General features: G+C 37.2%; 1 protein-coding gene across 3 annotated transcripts in view; it reads right to left on the reverse strand.

Annotated features, from left to right (window-relative positions):
- IFT81 (intraflagellar transport 81) overlaps nt 1-24,427 on the reverse strand; it is an 89,369-nt gene extending 64,942 nt beyond the window's left edge. Inside the window, exons 1-10 of one of the 3 annotated variants that reach the window (XM_030292459.2) lie at nt 24,174-24,425; nt 21,403-21,561; nt 20,780-20,883; nt 20,195-20,375; nt 17,986-18,075; nt 15,822-15,887; nt 15,399-15,509; nt 13,481-13,565; nt 7,268-7,431; nt 5,313-5,408 (exon numbers count right to left, since the gene is read on the reverse strand). In XM_030292459.2, the coding sequence (XP_030148319.1) occupies nt 5,313-5,408; nt 7,268-7,431; nt 13,481-13,565; nt 15,399-15,509; nt 15,822-15,887; nt 17,986-18,075; nt 20,195-20,375; nt 20,780-20,883; nt 21,403-21,546 (1,041 nt within the window). In that variant the 5' untranslated portion in view covers nt 21,547-21,561; nt 24,174-24,425. Of the gene's footprint in view, nt 1-5,312; nt 5,409-7,267; nt 7,432-13,480; nt 13,566-15,398; nt 15,510-15,821; nt 15,888-17,985; nt 18,076-20,194; nt 20,376-20,779; nt 20,884-21,402; nt 21,562-24,173 lie in introns of all 3 variants that reach the window. The other 2 variants (XM_030292457.2, XM_032595414.1) reach the window with 2 other exon arrangements.
- Nucleotides 24,428-24,748: the final 321 nt, after the last annotated feature.

Here is a 24,748-nt window from a genome sequence, read left to right on the forward strand (position 1 = left end):
ATGGAACAATAGAAAATACACAAATAAATCCAGTATCATTCTTAAATTTGAAATAAAACAAAGTCAGAATCTCAAATCCAAAGGTGAAAAATGTATTTTTTACTAACTAATATTAGGACAATTAGATAATTGGATAGCCATATACAATAAATAGCATATAACCAGAAAAAATCTAAATAAATCAGGGATTTAAATATAAAAAATTAAATCATAGAAATCCAAAAGGAAAACCTGAGTAAATTTCACTATAACTTACAAGAGGGAAAAATGTTCCTAAATATGACTCAAAACGTAAAATAATAAGAGAAAGAACTATTAAATTTGATTTCATAAAAATGAAGAACTTTCCCATGGTGATATAACAGCACCATAAACAAATAAAAAGGCAAACACCAAGCTGGAGGAAAACGTTACAATTATAAACCAGACAAAGAGTAAATACTTCTAATACATAAAGAAAAAAGGCCAACAACCCTATAGAGAAGTGGGGATATGGACATGAAGGGACAATTCACAGAAAAAGAATTAAAACAACTGTTACTCATGTGAGAAGATGCTCAACCTTGTTTATAATAAGATAAGTAAAAATTAAAACTATCACAGGATACCATCTCTTATCTACAAGGATGGCAAAACTCTAAAAGTTCAACCACATATTGGAGGCAGTGAGGAGGCAGGCACTCTCTTGCATGGCAGGTGGGAACAAGAAATGCTGCAACTTCTATGGAGAGGAATTTGGCAACATCTAACAAAGTTACATACACATTTACCCTTTGATGGAGCGATCTCACCTCTGGGACTATATCCTAAAGATAACGCTGGCAAACATGTGCAAAGACATAGGCAAAAATCTGTTCATGGAAGCATGACTTGCAATTGCAAAAGAATGGCAACAACCCAAATGTCCATCAACTAGTGACTGGCTGAATGAAAGGTGGTATAAGCACTCAGTGGGATACTATGTACCGTGAACTGGAATAAGCATACCAACTAAGAAGGCTATGATAAAAAGGAAAAAGCAGATAATAACAAGTGTTGGCAAGAATGTGGAGGAATGAATGTGTTCATACACTGTTGGTAGGACTGGCTTGGAAACAGTCTGGCATTTCCTCAAAATGTTAAACACAGAATTATCAAATGAACCAGCAATTCCACTCCTAAGAAATGAAACCATATTTTCATACAAACACTTGTACAAGAATGTCCTCTGCAGTATTATTCATAATAGCCAAAAGGTAGAAATAACCCAAATGTCCATCAACTGATGTATAAATAAACAAAACATGATCTATCCATACAATGGAATATTATTCAGTAACAAGAAGAATGAAGTACTGACTCATGCTACAACATGGATGAACTTGAAATTTTTTTTTAATGTTTATTTATTTTTGAGAGAGAGAGAGAGAGAGAGAGAGACGGAGGATGAGCGGGGGAGAGGCAGAGAGCTAGGCAGACACAGAATCCAAAGCAGGCTCTGGGCTCTGAGCTGTCAACACAGAGCCTGATGTGGGGCTCGAACCCACAAACTGTGAGATCACGACATGAGCAGAAGTTGAATGCTCAACCAACTGAGCCACCAAGGTGCCCCAACACGGAAGAACTTTAAAAACTATGCCAAGTGAAAGAATCCAGTCACAAAGGATCACATATCATTTGAGTCAATTAATATGAAATGTCCATCACAGGCAAATCTATACTGACAGCTTGGTCTCTGGTAGTTGCCTATGGCTGAAGGTTGGGAAGGAAATGGGAAGTAACTGCTAATAGGTTTAGATGTTCTAAAATTGATTGTGGTGGGGGGTGCCTGGGTGGCTCAGTCAGTTAAGCGTCCGACTTCAGCTCAGGTCAATGGTCTCACTGTCCATGGGTTTGAGTCTCATGTCAGGTTCTGTGTTGACAGCTCAGAGCCTGGAACCTGCTTTGGATTCTGTGTGTGTGTGTCTCTCTCTCTGTCCCTCCCCTCCTTGGACTCTCTCTCTCAAAGACAAATAAACACTAAAAAAATAAAATAAAATAAATAAAATTGATTGTGGTGATGGTTGCACAATTCTGTGAATATACTAAAAACCACTGAATTGTGCATTTTACAAGTGAATTATATGGTATGTGAATTGTATCTCAATAAAGTTATAAAAAAAAGGAATAAAGATTATTCTATTTAGCAGCATATACTGTTAAGAATTTTAAAAAGAAAAGTGTGTATGTGATTCCTTCTCTCAGAAGGGAGATATATGGATCTATGTATATATAATATTATTATTTTGTTTTGTTTTTCACTTTAATCTTGAGAGCGAGAGAGAGTGCATGCGAACATGTGTGCACCCGTGAGCAGGGGAGAGGGGCAGAAGGAGACGGGGAGAGGGAGAGAGAGGTGGGGGAGAGAGGGAGAGGGAGAATGAGGGTGGGGGGGAGAGAGAGAGAGAGAGAGAGAGAGAGAGAGAGAGAGAGAGAGAATCTTAAGCAGGCTCCACCCCCAGTCCAGAGCTCGATGCTCTCATGACTGTGAGATCATGACCTGAGCCAAAATCGAGTTGGATACTTAACCAACCACCCAGGTCCCCCATATATAACATTATTTTTTAGTGGAATAATTAGCTTTAAAAATTAAAAAAAAATTTTTTTTAACATTTATTTTTGAGACAGAGAGAGACAGAGCATGAATGGGGGAGGGTCAGAGAGAGGGAGACACAGAATCTGAAACAGGCTCCGGGCTCTGAGCTGTCAGCACAGAGCCCGACGGGGGCTCGAACTCACGGACCACGAGATCATGACCTGAGTGAGCCAAAGTCGGACGCTTAACCGACTGAGCTACCCAGGCGCCCCGACTTTAAACATTTTTAAAAAATTACCTATGAGGGAAGAAAATATTAGGATAGATAGCACAGGAGTAGATGCTAGAAATGTCTTTGAATATTTTTTTGTTTTTTAGAATTGACTTGGAATCATGTAAATATTTTAAATAATCATAAAACTAATCCCTAAAAATAAAAATAAACATACATATGTATCCAGTTTAATGTGTGGCATAACCATATAGAGGACCTATTCTAAGTGACTTCAAAACAGTAATTTGTATATTCCTAGTGGCATATATCCTAAGGACAAAACAAAATAAAAAACAATTTTCAGCAGTAATCATATTTTTGGTGGTAGTATTGTTACTTTTATTTTGAAACTGTTGTGTGTAAAGTGTGGATTAAAGCAAATAAAGGATTAAATGATGTTGGTATTATTGAGAACCAGAATTTCCAGTGTGGGATAAGGAGAAAGATGTGAGACTGATGAGGTTAAGCAGAAGCCCAGTAGCCTTGAATCTAAACTGGAAGGGTAAATATGAGCTCAGGGTGACATTAGGAAGAGAGGAAGAAAAAAACTATTTCTTAGCTTTGTCCACAAAAAAAGACCTAAAAATAAGGGCCACTCAAGGAGCAATGAGAAATCCTAATACCCAAATTTCAGTCGCTATATATCATTTCCTAATGAAACAAATCAGGCTCATAGAAGGAAGTCTAATTCCAAGCCTAGAGAAGGAAATATAAAAGATGAACATAGAAATATTCTTATCAAACCAGAAAGCAAAGACATTATCAAAGATGAAGAGAATATTAAAAAGGAACCAAAAGTTAACTTGAAAAGCCTCCTAGTATTAAAAAATGGGACAATTTGAGCATCATCAAGGAAAATACTAGAAACTTATCAAATAGAATTAAATCTATGATTCATAAGGATGTTAAATATCTAGATGATCTGTCCATTGTTATAAGTGGAGTATTCAAGTCCCCTGAAATTACTGTATTCTTACCAATAAGATTGCTTATGTTTGTGATTAATTGTTTTATATATTTGGGTGCTTTCAAATTCGGTGCATAAACATTTATAATTGTTAGCTCTTCTTGATGGATAGACCCCATAATTATTAAATAAATGAGGAACCAAAAAATTAAAAACTAACCTTAATTGATCACTTTTACTGTTGGAGGATGAAAATGAGGTGGAGGAAACAAATTCTTTTTGAAAACTGATAAATAAAGAATCAAGCATGTACCCTGCCTTTCCTATGTGAACTATAGCTCAGTTTAACCAAATAGTTGATGAGAGGTTTTTCCATAGAGGCAGTCAAGCTAATAATTGAAGAAAGAATCACAGTATCAACAGATTTTAACAACACTTATTTTTGAGAGAGAGAGAGAGAGAAAGATCGGAGGAGGTGCAGAGAGAGAGGGACAGAAGATCTGAAGTGGGCTCTGCGCTGACAGCGGCGAGGTGGATATGGGGCTCCAACTCACAAACCGTGAGATCATGACCTGAGCCAAAGTCAGATGCTCAACCAACTGAGCCACCTAGGTGCCCCAAGTATCAACATTTTATAAACCCTAATGAAATTAACAGATGAGCAATGATAATCAATGGCTGTTAACATTCCAAAAAAAAAAGAGACAATTAGACATTATCACCTCCAAATGGAAGTACATAATGCTACCTAGAAAGTATTCTTGCCAAAAAATATCAAACCAGAATTTTCAGGAAATACAGGAAACAAAGGAACATGTTAAAAGAACACCATAGGGTCTTGGGGCACCTGGGTGGCTCAGTTGGTTAGGGTCCAACCTCAGCTTGGGTCATGATCTGACGGTTTGTGGGTTCGAGCCCTGCGTCAGGCTCGGTGCTGACAGCTTGGAGCCTGGAGCCTACTTTGAATTCTGTGTCTCCCTCTCTCTCTGCCCCTCCCTTGCTCATACTCTGTCTCTCTCTTATCTCTCAAAAAAGAATGTTAAAAAAATTTTTTTAAATCAAATTCCACACTTAACAGATATAAGCACAAATAGATCTATCATCACAGTTGGCAGATGCTAAGGAAACTAAGCATTATCAGGTGTATTGAATTTCAAACTCAAACATGTGTCTTTATGGTTTTTCCACAAATTCTTTGTTATAATCTGGAGATTAGCAATAACAGAAGAACATTTATTCTTTAAAAAAAATTTTTTTTAATCTTTATTTATTTTTGAGAGAGAGACAGAGGGCGAGCGGGGGAGGAACAGAGAGGGAGACACAGAATCCGAAACAGGCTCCAGGCTCTGAGCTGTCAGCACAGAGCCCGACGCAAGGCTTGAACTCATGAACCGTGAGATCATGACCTGAGCTGAAGTCGGCTGCTCAACCAACTGAGCCACCAGGCGCCCCAAGAACATTTACTCTTTACTTCCTTCTCACTTTAAGACTATCCACAACACAGCCTAGGGTATTTATGAAGATGTTCACCAATAAGATTAGAGATCTAAATATGAAAGCCAAAAGAGTGGTCTTACCTGTTGCCTGTATAGTGAGAGTTTGCCTTCAATTGGCTCATTTCTCATCATTTTCTTTTCAATCAGCTGATTTATCTGTGTGTTTATTTCATTTATCTAAAACAGCATGAAAGTAAAAAAGGTTAAAACTCTCCCTATGATTACATAAACTAGGGAACATCTAGCCAAACGAAACTTTGAACTTACATAGTTGTGTGTATGTGTGTGTGTGTGTGTGTGTGTGTGAGACAGAGAGGGGTGGGGGGAGAGGGGGAGACAGAAAGAGAGGAGGGGAGAGGGAAAGAGAGCAAGAGAGGACACACAAATGGGGGAGAGGAGTAGAGGGGAGAGAAAGAGAGAATCTTAGGCAGGCTCCACCCTCAACACCGAGCCCAACATGGGGCTCAATCCCACAACCCTGGGATCATGACCTGAGCCAAAATCAAGAGTCGGATGCTCAACCGACTGAGCCACCCAGGTGTCCCTGAATTCAGTTTTTATCTCAGTGATTTCATGGGAGGAACAGGTCCATTAACATTCTAAGTAGGTTACTATGATTATTTTTAGAAACAATTTACATTTCATAGTTCATGATATATATTTACACACTTTGATTATTTATATGGATTTAACCATCCATGTTGAAATTATCCTGAAGTATTCTACATGAAATTTTATACATTATTATCAAAAAGACAATTTCTAAAAATCTGAAGTTATCCCTCACCTACGTCGTGACTTACAAGTCACTGCAAGTGATAAAGAAAATCCAGACTAACATTCCCGAGGGATTTAGTGTAAGGAATTCATGAACCCAACTGAGAGTTTTTGGGTTCATGGATGACATCTAATAACCCTTCCTGTTCTAATGATCTGTGATTCTATATAGCTGCCATTTATCTTACTCATTAACCCTTTACCAAATGTAATAAAATAAAAGTGAATAAAGCCAATAAAAGTAGATAGTCCCTCAAGAAATAAAAAAAAAAAAAATTACATGGCTTCAGTATAACTATCCTTTAAAAAGACTAGAGTACTCCTGTTAATTCTATGACATTAAATTTGAGCTAAATGTTACTTGAACATCTAATTTCTTTAAGTAAATTAAAAGAATAAAATGGCTAGAATTATGTATTTAATCAGAGTGGGCATTAAGCACATATTACGCACATTAATGGATTAGTGAGCCAAAATCTTTCAATCAATCATCATACCATTTAATTCTTATTTTTAAAAAATATACATCTGTGGGGTGCCTGGGTGGCGCAGTCGGTTAAGCGTCCGACTTCAGCCAGGTCACGATCTCGCGGTCCGTGAGTTCGAGTCCCGCGTCAGACTCTGGGCTGATGGCTCAGAGCCTGGAGTCTGTTTCCGATTCTGTGTCTCCCTCTCTCTCTGCCCCTCGCCCGTTCATGCTCTGTCTCTCTCTGTCCCAAAAATAAATAAACGTTGAAAAAAAAATTAAAAAATATACATCTGATTGGTGCTTTATTTCTATGGAACAAAAATGTAATAATATGAAACCAAGTTTCAATGAACATTACAAGAAACTTTAGTAATTCCAAAGCAGGCATGAAAAAGCAAATAAAAGTATTAGCTTTAAATATAAAATTGCTATAATATTATTCTTGGAAATAAAAAATAATGATATGCAAAATATTTAAAAATTTACCATCTAAATGATTATATTATGAATACATAAACCTATGAGTCAATGATATGCATTAATTTATATATTCAAGCTGTTTAGTTTCCTAATCAGTTGACTAAGTCTGTATAACATCATGTAGATTAAGTAACGGCATTACATGCTATAATTTCTCACAAAGAACAACTCCTCATAAAAACTGTCAACTCAGCACAGGGGAACTTAAGAGTCAAGAGCAGGACACCATAGAAAGCAGTTCATATAATTTCACAGGACTGGGGATGAGATAAAATTGGGAGTTATAAAAAGAAGACTGGTTGCCACTTACGTTAGATTCTAGTTCAAGAAGATCAGAATGGCCCATGGCAGGCTCTGAAACCACTTTTTGTAGAAAATGCAATTCTTTTTTCTTGCTCTCTAATTCTTTAGGGAATTTTTCAGTTACCATATAAGAATTAAACTTTATCTCTTCCTCTAGTCTCTTCATTAAACCTTTAAAAATAAAATAATTATTCAGCCCAAGAGAGTAGGTATAGTGATACTTTGTACACTTTAAAATATGAGACCTGAATAATAGGCTTATCTATTGAAAGCATTCTGTATAATAAAAAATTGACCATTGAAATATTTTTTCAATTTTTTAAAAAAGTAATCTACACCCATGGTGGGGCCCAAACTCATGACCCCAATATCAAGGGTCACAAGCTCTACCGACTGGGCCAGCCAGGAGCCCCAACCATTGAAATCTTTTGAATGACAACACAAATGAAATTCCACCCAGATTCTTTGTTCTATAAGTGGCCATTTATTCTTTTTCTTTAACAATATTTCTGATGCAATTTGTATTTCTATTCTAATATTTCATAAATGGTAATACATTATAATTTGTCAGCTTCAAACCAATGAAAATATTACTAAAGGTACAAGTCAGAATCCAAAAAAAAATTATCTACATTCATAAACATTTTTGGCTTTCCATGTTGGTAGTTTTGATATTGTAAAGTATTAGCTTACAGTAAGTGGCAACTTAAATTGTATTTTAAAGGTTTTAAAGTGTTTGAAAGTTTTCTTATTTTGGCAGAGTACACATACACATACACAGATTTTCAGTGAATAATAGTTTTGTTATAAATTCCCAGCCTAGAGAGCTTTAAAAGGTTTATTTCAGATCTTTCCATGACACGTTTACAAATTCTGGCTTGACTTTTTAAAACACTGGATTTCCGGTTTAAGTAATCTACGTAGGTAGATTGCTTAATAAATTTGGCCCAAAACCTTAAAAATTATTTTTAGTTCTGTTGTGCTAACTATATATTAACATGTAAAACTTTATTAATGGCAAAATCACAAGTTTTCCATTCATCCCCACAATTTTTCCCCCTTTTTGGGGACTGGGGAAAGGGAGGGAAGAGAGAGTATTTAATGAATCACACTATAATTAGGCAGTCATTCTTATGTGGTTTCTGATTAAATCTACATCCTGGCTCCTTTGGCTATTAGGTGACTGTTTTTTCCATTGTCAAGTTCTTAAACATACTACACGTAACCAGAGATATAAAGAATCAAATACTAAAATGTTTTCAAAGATTTAAAATTCTTAAATATTATCTTTTCTACTTAAAAGAAAGATTCTAATTTTAGAAAATACAAACTGCTGTATAGTGACAGAAAGTGGTTGCCTGGCAATGGGTAGAGGGGCACAAAGGGGCAAAAGTGAGATATTACAAAGGACACAAGAAAATGTTTGGGAGCGATGGTTATATTTGTTATCTTAAGGTTGATGGTTTCAACAGCGTGTGTATTTTGTCAAAACATATCAAATATACACTTCAAATACGTGCAGTTTATTAAACATCCATTTTACCTCAATAAAACTGTTAAGAAACATAAAAATAGGGTTTCCATCACATTTAAAATTCTTCTCTTAAAAATTTTAACTTAAGACCTTGAAGAGTAGTCATATTCTCAATGCAGCTTTTAAAAAAATATCTTTCAAAATCCTGGTGAAATTAAATATATGGTCACTAAGATCTCAGCAAACTTTCTGGTTAAAAACCCTCTGAAAACATCTCTCTGACCCTACAACAGAATGAGTAGCTTCTTTTATATAATAAATCTCACGAATAAGTATAGAGTATAAAGATGAATTAACTTCCATGAGTGTTTTATAATATGGCTGTTACTCTGAAAAAATACAAAGCACATTCCTACAATAAAAACACTTTTCATGTTATTCAAGTAAATAGAAACTTTCTATAAGCTATTTTTTGTTACTTAAAAAATTTAGATAGACCTTCTTAAAGGAAATACCTGGATCAATTAAACATGTTTTATCTACTCTTTTCCTAGGCTGCTGAATACAACCCTTAAGACTATTTCCCAGAAAGATGTCCACAAAGCAAGAACTCCTTAATTTCCTGCTCCCTACACCCTGCCCCAAAGAACACATATTACACACATAATACCTTATTTTTATGTTTTCAGCCCTGTTTTTCTCATTTGATTCTCCTCCTATCTGTGGAAAAGATCATTTTCTTCCTATCCAGGGTTTTGGTCTCTACTCCCACCTCCTAACTACTTAACAGACTATTTACTGAATGCCTGCTCTGTGTAATTTAGCATGCTAGGGCCTGGAAATAGAAAGACCAATTATGACTTGGTAACTAGTCTGGAGTTTAGTTGAGTCAGAGTCAGATACGCCAACAATTAACATATTGTGGCAATTGCTGCAGAACACTCAATGCCCTACACACAGGAAAGGCTGTTATCAACTCTCACCTTCTCCTCCCAAATCTTCAATTTCTGTTTGTCTAACTGACTCTCTCCTCCAGCACACAATCACCCCTATCACAATCACTATCACAGTCACCAGCACACAATCAGTCTAGGCATGGTACTGTCTTTCTCATTCATTTGCACACTCCCTCTATTGCCTTCTTTTCTTTTCTTTTCTTTTCTTTTCTTTTCTTTTCTTTTCTGTTTTTTTTTCTTCCTTCTTGCCTTCTTTTCAAAGACAAGCAGTCAGGAATAGCCTACCCTTTTATCTCTACTTCATCTATTATATTTATGTTCTTTCTGGTTACTGTGCCTTGGCATGGAATGTCTTCTATTCCTTACCTTTCCAACTTGAACTTAACTCAGGTGCCACCTCATCCAGGAAGCCATTTGACTCTGTGACAGGGTTTGGTGCTTTGTCTCTTTGTTCTCATAGAACCCTGTGCTGGGCTCCATCAGCAAATTAGTGATGCTGCATTATAACTGTTCACTGCCTGTCGTTCCTGTATTAGACTGTGAGATCCTAAATATCTTTGCTTTCTATTCCTAGCACCCAGCACAGTACCTGACATGTAGTAGACGTTCAACAAAAATCGAATTAATGCACTATAGGTTTGAGCCAATTATTTCTATTACTACTTAATAATGTAAGTGATTTTATTTAGTAGCATCTATGAACATTACTCACATTAATATTTTACACCAGCATCCCAAGAGATGCATAAAATACAATTTTATTTGTAAATTTTATTATAAGTGAGTAATTATGTACTCCCTGGCCCAAATAATTTCTCTTTAGGTAGAAAGCCAAAGTAAAATAAAGACTATCAATTCAAATAAAAAATGAAGTATTACAAATGCTATAAATACCTTTGGATATTATGTTTAGTTGTCAGAATTAATACATAATAACAACATATTTAACCTAATAAAATTGAAGATAACAGATATTGAAGAACATTTTACACTGTATAAAACTTCACTGATCAATTTTTTTCTGCATACAAAATCTTTCAATTCTTACACACATTACCTTCATTTCAAGAAATTCACTATTTGTTTTAAAATTTTTTAATGTTTATTTATTTTTGAGAGAGAGAGAGAGACAGACAGACAGAGCATGAGCGGAGGAGGGGCAGAGAGAGGGAGACAAAGATTCTGAAGTAGGATCCAGGCTCTGAGCTGTGAGCTCAGAGCCCAACACGGGACTCGAACTCATAGACTGTGAGATCATGACCTGAGCTGAAGTTGGGTGCTTTAACAAATGAGCCACCCAGGTGCCCCTCAATAAATTCACTATTAGTGGTAATTTCTAATAATTTCTTAGTAAGAGTAGGCCTATGCAAATTACTTATTGATATTAATTTTTAAATGGCTATAACAACAGATTTCTTTTGAAGATTTGTCTTAATTTTTACAGTAAGTTTTGAAGGAAACTACATCAAATCCAAAGAATATACACTAAAAAGATATACATCACACTGAGGAGAAAAAAATCATAAGAAGTTATTTTCTTGGGGGTACCTGGGTGGCTCAGTCAGTTAAGTGTCCAACTCATGATCGCGGTTCAGGGCATGATCTCGCAGTTTGTTAAATCCTAACAGTGTGCTAACAGTGCAGAACCTGCTTGGGATTTTCTGTCTCCTTCTCTTCCTGCCGCTCCCTACCTCTCTCCCAAAAAATAAATAAACATTAAAAGAAAAAAAAATTATTTTCTTTGTCCTGAAAATTAACATTCTCCTAGAAAGTGAAAACTTAATGAATAAAGAATGAAATGACACCAACAACTAAATGCATGGCAACTTCCAGGTATTGCTTGAACCTGAATTTATAAGACTAAGAGGAGTGAGAGAGTCTATGGAAAGTCACCAATTAACATGTATTAACCATATATTTTAGAGGCAACACTATGCTGGTTTTTTTTTTTTTTAATTTTTTTTTTTTTTTAACGTTTATTTATTTTTTTTGGGACAGAGAGAGACAGAGCATGAACGGGGGAGGGGCAGAGAGAGAGGGAGACACAGAATCCGAAACAGGCTCCAGGCTCTGAGCCATCAGCCCAGAGCCCGACGCGGGGCTCGAACTCACGGACCGCGAGATCGTGACCTGGCTGAAGTCGGACGCTTAACCGACTGCGCCACCCAGGCGCCCCATATGCTGGTTTTTAAAACATGAATTAAATATACCATACTTCCTTGATTCTAAGATGCCATTGATTAAGTAACAAATACCATGTTAAATGTACATATAAAATGTAACATATACCCCAATGGCAAAAACAACTAAAATGGGAAAGAATATGTGTCTAGAATTAAGGAAATACTGTATTATCTCTTTTAACAGCTGTATTGAGATACAATTTACATGCCGTAAAATCCATCCATTTAAAGTATTTAATGGTTTTTAGTAAATTCACAGAGTTGTGCAACTAGCACCACAATCAATTTTAGGACATTTTTATCGGCTCCAAAGGAGCTCTGTACCCATTAGCAGTCCCTTCCTCCCTCCACCACACACACACAGCTGTCCCCCGCCTTAAAACTCCCGAGCCCTAGGTAATCACTAGTTGGATTTTCTCTCTCTGGATTTGCTTATTCTGGACATTTCATACACATGGAATCATATAATATGTGGTCTTTTATGACTAGTTTTACTTAACATGTTTTTGAGGTTCATATGTGTTGTAGCATGTATCAGTACTTCATTCCTTGGCATTCCATTGCATGGATACGCCACATTTTGTTTATTCACTCATCAGTTTAAGGACATTGGGGTTGTTTCCACTTTTTGACTATTATGAATAAGGCTGCTATGAACATTTGTGTACAAGACTTTGTGTGGACATATGTTTTCAATTCTCTTGGGTAGATACGTAGGAATGAAACATGCTGGGTCATTTTGAGAAACTGCCAGATACGTTTTTCAAAGAAGTCACACTATTTTACCTTCCTGCCAACAATTCCACATTGTTGCCAACAATTGTTATTGTTATTGTCTATCTTTTTTATTCTATGAATTATAGCTTGGAGCGTAGTATTTCATAGAATACTACAGAAAGATGAATTAACACTTGAACAGCCAGATATTTACACTGAAATATTTCTCCAGTACCAATGATAGCTTTCCACTGCTCCTCCAGTTTACATGGTCTCCCTTCTGATGAGCAAAAACACTTTTAAAATGCCTAAGACACCTTTTGGGATGAGCACTGGGTGTTGTATGGAAACCAATTTGTCAATAAATTTCATATATATATAAAAAAAAATAAAAAAAAATAAAATGCCTAAGAAGGGTTTGGTGGTATTATCTCAGGTATTAGAACAATTTATCCTCTATGTAAAGCTAATGTGCCAAGAGTCAAGTCATTAGCACAGCCCAATATAAGAAAAAACACCAAGCTTTAAGAGTCCAGCATTTTATTCCTTTTCTTTATGGCTCAGGCTCTAGAACTATTCACATTTTTCCCATCCATCTTTTTCATAACATCCATCCTAGGTACATACTCACATACCAGAGAGCCTCCCTCCATGGTGGTTTTCACTATCTTTACCTTCTGACCAAACACTGAATGGGAACCATAAAACCCCGGTAAAAGTTAAGGATGTCTTCAATAGGACTCTCATTAATTAACTAGAAAATGCCACTCTAAAATGCTGAGCTATCACTCAACAATAATTAATTCCCATGAGTTGATTGTTTTAAGGAAAACTACTGATTTAAACTAATATTCTCTGATCATCTAGATCATATAACAGTTTCCACTTACTTTCAGGCTTTGCATCTGCTGCTGCGTGGCGCATACTTTTCAGCTGATTTTGTACTCTTTGCAGTCTCTGCACCGCATGAAATAGCTTTAAAATGTAATTAGATCCATTATTTCCTTAGGGTATTGAGACCTACCACTCACATGGACAAAGAAAAATACAAGTTCCACGTAATTCTTATGATGTAAAAAGAACAAATAATAAGAACTAAGAAAATTACTATGTTGAGCTCAAAATGTAATTGGTTTTCTCAATACCTTTTCACATAAAGCTTTTTAAAAAAAGCTTTCAGATATTTTTTCTTTAGTTATCTGTTGTACTTAGTGATCAAGGAAAAATACTTGGTAAAAAAATATATGCATCAGGCTTTTCTTGTTATAACAATGGTTTTCTTTTCTTTTTTTTTTTTTTTAATTTCATTTTTAAGTAATTTCCACACCCAATGCTTGAACCCACAACCCCAAGATCAAGAGTTGCATGCTCCACTGCCTGGCCAGCCAGGTACCCCTAACATGGTTTTCTTAATTCTGAGGAATATTAGCATTTTCACAAATAAGGTCTTAGGTCAAGAGTTGCATACTCTACCAACTGAGCCAGCCACAAAATGATGTCTTAGACTCAGACACTGATGTGTGACACCTGGGTGGCTCAGTCAGTTAAGCATCCAGCTCTTGATTTGAGCTCAGGTCATGATCTCATGGTTGTGAGATTGAGCCACGCATCAGGCCCCACACTGAGCGCTCTTGCTCTCTCTTTCTCTCTCTCTCTCAGTGTCTCAGACACTGATGCTAGGTGACCATTCAGGGACCAAGCAATGCAGCTTATTAGTGCAGTGGAACTACCATGATGCCAAATCAAGTTCCAAAAGAGCCAAACATCTCATTGAGTAGGAAATGGAGCTGTTTCAAAGTGTATTTTTAATGTATAGTCTACTCAGTTTTTAAATTTTTTTTAACATTTATTCACCTTTGAGAGACAGACAGAGACAGAGTGTGAGCAGGGGAGGGGCAGAGAGAGAGGGAGACACAGAATCCAAAGCAGGATCCAGGTTCTGAGCTGTAAGCACAGAGCCCAACATGGGGCTCGAACCCACCAACTGTGAGATTGTGACCTAAGCCAAAGTCGGATGCTCAACTGACTGAGCCACCCAGGTGCCCCTAGTCTACTCAGTTTTAAGACAAATTTTTAAAAAAATTTTTTTAAAATGTTTATTTATTTTTGACAGAGAGAGAGAGAGAGAGACAGAGCATGAGCGGGGGAGGGGCATAGAGGGAGACACAGAATCCAAAGCAGGCTCCAGACCGAACTGTCAGCACAGAGCCTGACGTGGGGCTCGAACTCACAGACCGTGAGATCATGACCTAAGCTGAAGTCGGATGCTCAACCGACTGAGCCACCCAGGTGCCCCTAAGACAAATTTTTAATAAAGTAAAAATAATCTTTTCTAGCCGAATTATTTTTTCTTTAAGGCAAAGTCTAAAAATGTGGAATGTGGGTGATTTGCACCTTTTCATGATTTGCTTATTCACCACTGGAATAAAGTCTAGTAGTGGATACTGTGATCGGTGGAATAAAATGGATGTTCTCATAGGCCCCGAATCTCAGGACACCCTTTGGAGATTCTGGAAGTTTTATCAGCCGTTAATCTTAATGCTTAACATTATGATGAATGCTCTGTGATGTTGGCTCAACATGAGTTAAGCACAAGCTAGAAGGTAGTATACAGATATATACTGGGTACTGAACCTAAAAAGTAGCATTATTGTTACTGGTGACACAAAATCCTTTGAAGAAGTATTCCATCACATTAACAAAAGGAAACATGAACTTCCACAATCTAGAATTCTTTTTTCTTTACATTTGGATAACCAAAAGGAACTATTTCTTTCACCATAAGAATATAAACTTTTGTGAGGATACCTGATTCTTTTGTTCCTGTTTCTGTTGTGCAAGAAATTCTTCTCTCTCTTTTTCAACTCGAAGTTGCCTTGCTATTTTAAGCATCCGTTGATGATTCTGAACTGTCTCCACCTACAGTAAAGGAATAAGTAGTACATGTTACTGTCAAGTTTAAGAAAGAAATTAGCATGTCATGTGACTCAGACATCCACTTATCATTTCCTTTTGGCAAACAGTACTCCCTAGAGATGACAGTAACGTTCCAGACTCCAGGTCTTAAAAGTTCTGGGCTACTGCCTGGGGAGACTCCCTTTCTGTCAATGTTATTTGAGTCCATCCTCAGATGTACACCCATGCCTTGCTTAATCTTCATTTTCATTCCTAAATCTGTGCAAGTGCTTGGGACTTGGGGCCAAAGTCTCACAGTGCTAATTCTTGCCTTACCCTTTTCTTCAAACGTTCAACTCTCTTAATGAGCTGATCCTTTTCATCCTCCATTGCACTGATATCCTAAAAAGTAGTCAAGGAGACATTATCAGGAAAAGTATTCTTTGTAGAATTCAAATAAAGTTGTCATATGATTGTGCATTGACCGTTTTCACTACATATAGCCAGAGAATTAAGGAACAAAGATCCTCTTTTGGATAAAGGGCATTTTTATTTCTCCCCAGGGTTCTTTATGCAGGGTAATTTATTTGGCAGCTTGGTGTTCATTTAGAAAAGCAAATAAAACAGGTTATAACGTAGCAAGGTAAAGCTGCCAACCAGCACATTTGTGCTCTGATTCCAAATATGGGCACATGATTTTTCAAAAGTCTTCTATGATGGAAAGTGTGCAGGTCTAAAAACATGAACAACAGCTGCTGACATCCCATCTGCTCTGTTAAATACCAAACTATATATTCTGCCAATTTTCCATCAAAATTATTTTTAAGACTATGGTGTTTTCAAGACATAAATTTGCATCTGGTTTTGTCAATTAACCAATTCCCTTCCTAAAAATAAAGGCTTCAAAAATAAACCACCTTCCTGTTAAACAGCTCCATAATATTTGCAAGTGAAAACAAACAAAAATTCCTTCCTAAACCTAAAGAATGAATAGCCTAACCATCACAGTAATACTAAAGAGAAAAACAGACACACTAGTCAGTATTCACAGGATCTGAGGATATAGGCACTCTTCCTCATTCCTGGTGGCATTGTATTGAAGAACAATATCAACAGTCTTAAAATAAACATATATACCATCTAGCCTGATAATTCCATGTCTGGGAATTTTTCCTAATAAAATATTCATGGAAGGCCAAAGACTTCTCTATGAGGAGTTTTACAGATGCTAATTATATCTAAAATTTGTAAATTATCCAAATGTCTGAAGATTTTTAAGTAAACTATGGCACGATACAATGAAAGTCATTAAAAATTGTGCTGAAGAATGTTTAATGACAGAAAAAGTCATGATATGACATTACTTGAAAGAAGCAGATTACAACATTTATATATAGCACAATATGAAGAAAAAGATTTAAATATATTCACTAAAATGTCAATAGTAGTTATCTATACAGTGTGGGATTATAAGTGAATTAATTTCTATCTTGCTTACCATATTTTCTACAAAGAATATGTTCAAAAACACCCTGGTAATAGTGAAATTAAAATGACAGACTCTCGGTTATTTTATCATTTCAGTTTACTCACATGACATAATGGAGGAAGAATGGATGAAGGTCTATAATTCTTCCTTCATACTATAAGTATCCTACTTATGGATCTTTCTCTCCCATTAATATGAGTTCATCTTTCATTTCGAATATACTCAGCAAGCTCTCACTGAGAAACTACCATGTACGGGGCACTGTGATAGACACTGGGGTAGAGTGGTGAACAAGAAATACAGACATGGTCCTTGCCCTCATAGGGCATAAAAATAGTTGGGAAGACAGACATTCAAGTAATCCTAAGTCTGGTAAGTGTGATAAAACAAAAAGAATTGGGGGAACTAATTCATGTAGGAGATCAGGGAAAGCCTCCCTGAGGAAGCAACTTCTATTGTTTCCATGCCTGGTTGAGAATGTTAAAAATTTTTTTGGAGAATGTTAAGTAACATGTACCAAAAGTCCTAAGGGGCACCCAGGTGGCTCATTTGGTTAAGCGTCCGATGTCGGCTCAGGTCATGATCTCACAGTTCATGAGTTTGAGCCCCGCATCGGGCTCTGTGGTGACAGCTCAGAGGCTGGAGCTCGCTTCGGATTCTGTGTCTCCTTCTCTCTCTGTCCCTCCCCTGCTCAGGCTCTGTCTCTGTCTCAAAAATAAATAAACATTAAAAAAAATTTTTTTTTTTAAATTTTTTTTTTTTTTTTAACGTTTATTTATTTTTGAGACAGAGACAGAGCATGAGCGGGGGAGGGGCAGAGAGAGAGGGAGACACAGAATCGGAAACAGGCTCCAGGCTCTGAGCCATCAGCCCAGAGCCCGACGCGGGGCTCGAACTCACGGACCGCGAGATCGTGACCTGAGCTGAAGTCGGACGCTTAACCGACTGCGCCACCCAGGCGCCCCCAAAAAAAATTTTTTTTTTAATATTACTGTATTTTCTTTTCTTTACCCTTCTTATTTCTGCTGTAGAAAATCCAGATGTCTTGAGTTGCTCACATTCTTTATGCAAAGTTTTAAAGGCTTCCATCAGCTCTTCATACTAAAAGATAAGTTAAAAAAATTATAAATTAATGACTAGATCCAATAGGCTTTTCTTAATCAGGTTATTCATTAACTTACAGTGATTACTTAAACCATTATAGAATGGCATTAAAAATACTTTCATATAAGATATAAAAAAAGTAGGTATATAAGATCTGGTCACTAAGTACTTCTCCAGCTTCCTCTCTGGTTTCTTCCCTAACTCACATCATCCAACTATGGTGATCTTTAAATCTTTGGAATATTCTTGGTTCTCATCTCCAGTCTGCACACCCTATTTCCTCTGAGAACACTCTATGACTTCCTTACTTGGATAATTTCAGCTCATCATCTGTCAGGTCTCAGCATAGATAACACCATCTTCAGAGAAGACTTCTCTAGCCCTATACCTATCTAGATCAGAGTGTCATGATTCCAGAGTAAATAGCATGTAAAATTATAATTGTCTAGCTACTTATCTCTCTCCCACCATTAGACAAGGAGAGTTAGGAGGACAAGAATCCTATTGATCCTGTACAATTTTGTATCCCTGGGACCTAGCGTGGTGCATAACTGATATAGATATTCAATAAAAAGTAGTGGAATGAATGAAAAAAATCACAACTCTTATCCAAAATTCTTTAAAAATAGTATTTTTTGTGAGCAATGACAGAAAATTAATAATATTTTTCCTGACTGATAATATCCTACAAATCTGTAAATCATTTATTCTAAAACTCTTCATTCAGGAAGACAATGTGCATTTTTTATTAGGGTCTATGCTAAAGGACAAGCTAAGTATATAAGCCATTTTATATATATATATATATATCTCAGATATGCTTCAAGAACAAACATGTCTTTATTATCACTAATTCTTCCATGAATTATATGGACAGATTTAGTAAAAACTATTAATAAACTTCCTTCAGGGGAATTAGTTTTAATCAAGTTTATTGATGGGGGTGGGTAGGGAGGAGAAAAGATTTCACATTTATGCTTCTCCATTTCCTACATTATGTAAAGCCTTCAAATGTAGGGGTTGGGGTGGTCTCATTCTGCTGTATTTCTCCCAAGGTATCTACTATAACATTTGACATGATTATTTACATAAACTTTTCAATCCCCAAAATGTCTTAAGAGATCAATATTGACTCTATTTTGAATGACTGCCATGACAATCCAAAATAACAAAACATGGATGAAGAAACATTTAGTTTTTATTGCTTTGATTCAATCCCAATTTTGAGTACATGCTGTATAGAAGCAACTCTACAAAACCCTGGAGGAAAACAAAGATGGATAAGACAGGATATCTGTCTTCACAGACCTCATAATCTGTTGGGAGAGAAAGACTGACAAACTATTCACAACAAACTGGCACAAATCAGTCTATGTACATAGCATAGAATAAAAGCACAAAGTGCTAAACTGAGACACCTTTTAGAAATCAAAGTCCTTTGAAATCTTAAGCTTGAATCCTCTCTTTCCATGGTCTTTGATCAGCGATGTGCTTTGAAATCCCAGGACCAAGAGCCAGATCAGCCAGAATCCTCAGCAGTCAAGAGCTTTAAGACTGTAAGGCCAGAACCCAATATCCTAAAACGCTAGAAGGAAAGTACACTGAAATTTCAAACTCCCAGCCCTTTCTCTACCTTCTGCCTGACTGGGAAGTCCTTTGAGGTCTCAAACCTAGCTTCTTTGCCTATACACAATCCTCTCAGGGGCTCGCATATCCTGATTTGTCTGGGATAGTGTCAATCTATACTTTTGCCCAATTATTATGATAGTTCCTTTCTCGCTGACTTGGATGACAAATTGTAATAGTCACCTAATTGATCAGGAAAGTACTCTACAATCCCAAACCTAAAACCCTATTGACCCACGATTCTTAATAAATTACTTTAAAATCCTAATTTCACGATTTTTTTCTATCACTGAAATGGCATTTGTGTGCAAAAGTCAATATTTTCATACATGATTGCAGCTGAACATTACTAATAACTATTTTACCTTTTGGTGCCACCTGGAAATACAGAGAAGCAAGTAAGCTAGAGAGAGATTAACAAGTATTTAAACATATGCACATTGACATCCATTACAGATAGTTTAAAAGTTGCCATTTGTGTATTGTATACCTGTTTATTGGTATCAGCCACTGTTTCGTCCTGAAGAAACTCACTTGGTACCTCAAGTTTTATTAAAAAACGAGCTAAATATGCTCTTTTCTTCAGTTCATTAGTCCTCTGAAGAAGCCAGTGGAGCACTGGGTAAATTACAGGTTTACTTCCAATCACCAGACCCTGACGAAAGGTACTCCTACAAAAAGAAAATATCAACAATAAACGTAAAATTAGACCTTTAGTATATCTCTGGACTACATGGGGAGGTTGTATTGGAGCCATAAATTGGTATAGTCAGCCTTAATGCTTTATTGACTGGGCAGGTTTACATTATTGTTTCTACCTAAAAGGGCAGATAAAGGATAAATGATAAAATGGAATAGATTTGCCTGACTTGTTTGATTAGGGGGAAAATGACCCACTTAAGACTCTCCATGACAAAATAATATTAAAAGTTCAAGATTATTTTGATATTCAGTGATATTCTGAAGTCATTGACTAAAGGAGACTGGGTTTAACTTAGAAATTCTGACTGTAGACTATGAAGGTTTGGATATTAAAGCATAGCTTTAAGAAAGCAACATGTGATCAGATTCTTACATGTCTGTAGCATTTCCTGGAGGTTTGTATTTAAGGATACCAAGAAGGCTCAACATCCTTTTGGCTGTATGCTCTGGCATCTCCTCTCTGATATCAACAACTTGCTAACAAATAAAGAAATTGAAAAAACATGTTATTGTTGTATATCTAACAAAGAACAATATTTAAACTCATTGACAAAATTGTTCTGCTAGAGCATAACAGGTACAATGGACTCTTCATAAAACAGATGAAGTATGGAGGCCCCCAGATTCCAAGTGAGGGTACATACAAGTCAGATCAGGATTCGTATTAAGAATGTCAAGTTCAAAAAGTATCCAGTGGAAAGACCAGTGTATAAGAAACATGAACTAACTTGCAATACAATAAAACCTTTTGTAAAAGCATTTTCATTCCAAGACCAAATCTATTTATGTTCGAAGTAGAGAAATCATTTCTAAATAAGGTACAAGTAGGTAATTTAATTATTAAGTTAGTAGAGAAACCTTAAAGATCATTTATTTTTACTTTACAGGCATGGAAAATAAGGCCCAGAGGTTAAATAAATTGCCCAAGACTCACAGATACTTACAGGCAGAAACTGGCTTTCCTGCTACCCTTTTCATCACAAGAAAAACTCTTACCTTTGGGTCAATCTCAGCCAGAACATCATTGAGAATTTGCAATAGTTGCATTGGCTCCAGGGAATCAAATGTTATTAAATTATAGTTCTTCCTAAAAGGCTCCTTATTGAGATTGTCCACAATGAATTTGATTTGATCGCTCATAATTAGGTCTTATAACTAAAAATAGAGATAAAATTCCTTAATACTTGTTATAAACATTCTGGAAAAAAATCAGTATTAAGTTTATAGGAGGTAGGCATGAAAAGTATAATTCTACATAGTACACAAAATGCTAAGAAAAGGGTTGTTTTGCTGAAAGAAATCAGAATATGAAGACTTTATTATGAATGTTACAGTACATACTGTTAATATTTAATACCAAATGTTTTTATATATGCATCTGGTATGATAGCAATCATCTGAGTTAACATTGAATTAATATGGACAAATGAGTAATAAATTCCACCTATATTAACATCTCTTCCACTCAGCTCCACAACTACCCAGGGGTAAAGATTTGTTAGGCTGCAGACATGCTTCTCATTTTGTTTTAATTAGCAGCCCATGCTTAAAAATTGGGCGATTTTTTTACATTAAAATCCAGACACCTAATTTCTGGTCAAAATAAGATCTAGCAACCCTGGGCACCCATTTGTGCACAGCCACACCCAACTGAAGCTGAACGGATGCCGCAAGCTTTAGCCTAGGTATGCTCTCTTTGGTTTTGTTCTGGTTTCCTCCACCAAGCACTCTTCACCATCATCAACTCTGCCACCCTTGAGTAATTCAGGCCTATGTTTCCTTGTGTCTTCAATAAGGTAACAGCCTCAAGTTTTCTGGCCCCCGCTTCTATTCCAAATCATTTGTATGATTTTCATTGCTCACAAAGTCCAAATTTCTTGGATTTCGAGACTCTTTAAGATCTAGCTCAATTTAGCTTTCCCAACTTTATTTCCAAATTGTTACCTTTCACTCTTTTAAACTTCACCGGACTGAAATAGTCACTGCTCCCTAGTTTTTCCACATCTGCCTTCAGCTGATGCTGTTTTCTTGCCCAGAAAGCCTGTTCCTTGCCTGATCTCCACAGGTGCAAATCCTAAGTCTTTCAAGCCCTGCCCTCCAAATGCACGTTCCTCCGGGAAGTCATTCTCTATCTCCCATGTTCTGTGTCAGAATAACAGCAGTCCCTGACCTCCAAGTTAATCACACTTTATCTGCACCGCTTTCTTACAGTTACTTTTCTGTTTTGTACTAATTATTTATGTACATTTTCTCTTCTTTACTAAACTATAAATTCCATAAGGACATATCTGTGCCTAATTCCATCTGTGAATACCCACTGCATCAAAACAGTGACTTCTTTCCATAGACTGAATAAATGTATTCACAGGCCCAAGGCCAGGAAAACACACACACACACACACACACACACACACACACACACACACACACACTCATGAGTAGGTTGGTGGTGATTATAACTTTTAAAAGGTTAAATATTTGATTATTTAACAGCTGAAATGGCTTTACCAAGGTTCCTAGTGTTTCCTGCATGAAGATATCACTTGTTTAGTAGGGGCAGGAGTGGTAGAAATTTTGCAGGCAGGCAATTTTTTAAACTAGCAATTTTAAAAATGAATTAAAAAATGAACTGCTAAAAAAAGAAATACAGAAAGAACTACTTCAGTGTTCCTTAACAGTTTTTAACTATGAAATGAATAGATGCTATTTTATCAAAGTTGGGGCTGCCTGCATTTTGCTCTAAAATAGATTCTTTTTAATTGGTGGAGCTGGATATTTGGAAAACATCAAATGTAAAGATATTATGATTTCTCCATAATTATAATAAAGTTATGAGTAAAGGATTATTATTGTTTAAAAGTCAAAAGACAGAAAAGATAATGCGGTTTAAAATTTTGAGGTGCCCTTCAATCCATAAAAGGAAAACTTTTACGTAAATCAAGTAAGAATCCACACTGGAGATGCAAATTTTTCATTGTTAAAAGTATTTTAAGTAAAAGTCCATGTCCTAATCTTCACACACATATTTACTTAATTTTAATGATTTAGAAATTATGTATATATAGTATATAACATACACACACATATACTTCTCTTCCCTTTCAGAAACACAAATCACTTGGATAAACGAGTACAATGTTACCACGAGAGGAAAAAAAGGTAGTTGGGTTCCCCCCTGGTTGCCCACCAGCTTTCAGGTGGTCACCCGCTGAGGACAAAGATGTACTGAACAGGTAGGTTGTCTATGCCCAGTGGGCTCTGAGCTCTAAAATTAGCAAAAGCAATTACTCTCCCTCTGCCAGCGGAAAGTCGCCACACTAATTCACAAGCACTTACCCACATAAGAGCCCAAGGGGGTGGGGGTGGAATTAAAACCAGGACGTGCGTTTATCTGGCACAACTCGGGACAGAAACGACACTGCCCTGGTCCCAGGCTGGCACGAGCGCTGGACCAGCAGCCTCCTAGGATTCCCCAAAATAGTGTTCCCCCTCCCCCGCCCCCGGGGCTTGGGAAACAGGACAGGGGACCCCACATCGGACCCAGGCACCTCGCTGCGGGTAATCTGGGCTCCCCGACTGCTCAGCCCATTGGGAGCGGCCTGGACCCCCGCGAGGCTCGGCAGGCACAGACCCCGGCGTTGGGGACTTAACCGCTGCGACCCTCCATTGGCGAGGTGCTGCACTGGGAAGGGGGAGGAGGAGGAGGAGGGAGTTCTTTTCTTTTGGGGGGCTTAGGGGAGTTTCCGAACGCGGGTTGGCGAGGTTACCTCAAATTCTCGTCAAGAAACCACTTTTTTCCCCCCCGCAGGAGGCATCCAGGCTCTAGTGGGTTCCTAGAGACGAGCTCCTTGGCAACGGTTGCTAGGACGTGGCGTTACGTCACTTCCGGCGGGTGGGCCAGGGCATTTCCGCGGGGCCCTCGGGGGCGCGCGCTGGGGCCCAGGTCCCTGACTGGGAAAAGTGGCGTGCCCGGCCCACGTGCAAAGTGGGTTCACGGGTCCTGAGCCAGGGCGAGGACTGGAGAGCACTGTACTTCGTGATGTCAGCTGGCAAGGAAAATATGAGAGGAAGAAAAAAAAAATTGAATTCCTCATGCCCTGAAAATGTAGTTGCCTGTTCAAACGTCTTGGAAAAAACCAACTACAGATTTAGCATCAGTCTTAGAGAAAAATAAAACAAACAAACAAAAGGAACAAATTCCATATTAGGCATCTCCTATATGCCTGGCCCTGTGCTAGCTGCTGGGGATGCAAAGGAAGCCAGGACTATGAGGGTCCTGTCTTCAAGGGCAGATAGAAACAATTTAAAGGCAACTCTGATACTACTATGAGAAATGCTATCA

This window comes from Lynx canadensis, chromosome D3 (assembly GCF_007474595.2).
Source record: "Lynx canadensis isolate LIC74 chromosome D3, mLynCan4.pri.v2, whole genome shotgun sequence".
NCBI classification, from domain to species: domain Eukaryota; kingdom Metazoa; phylum Chordata; class Mammalia; order Carnivora; family Felidae; genus Lynx; species Lynx canadensis.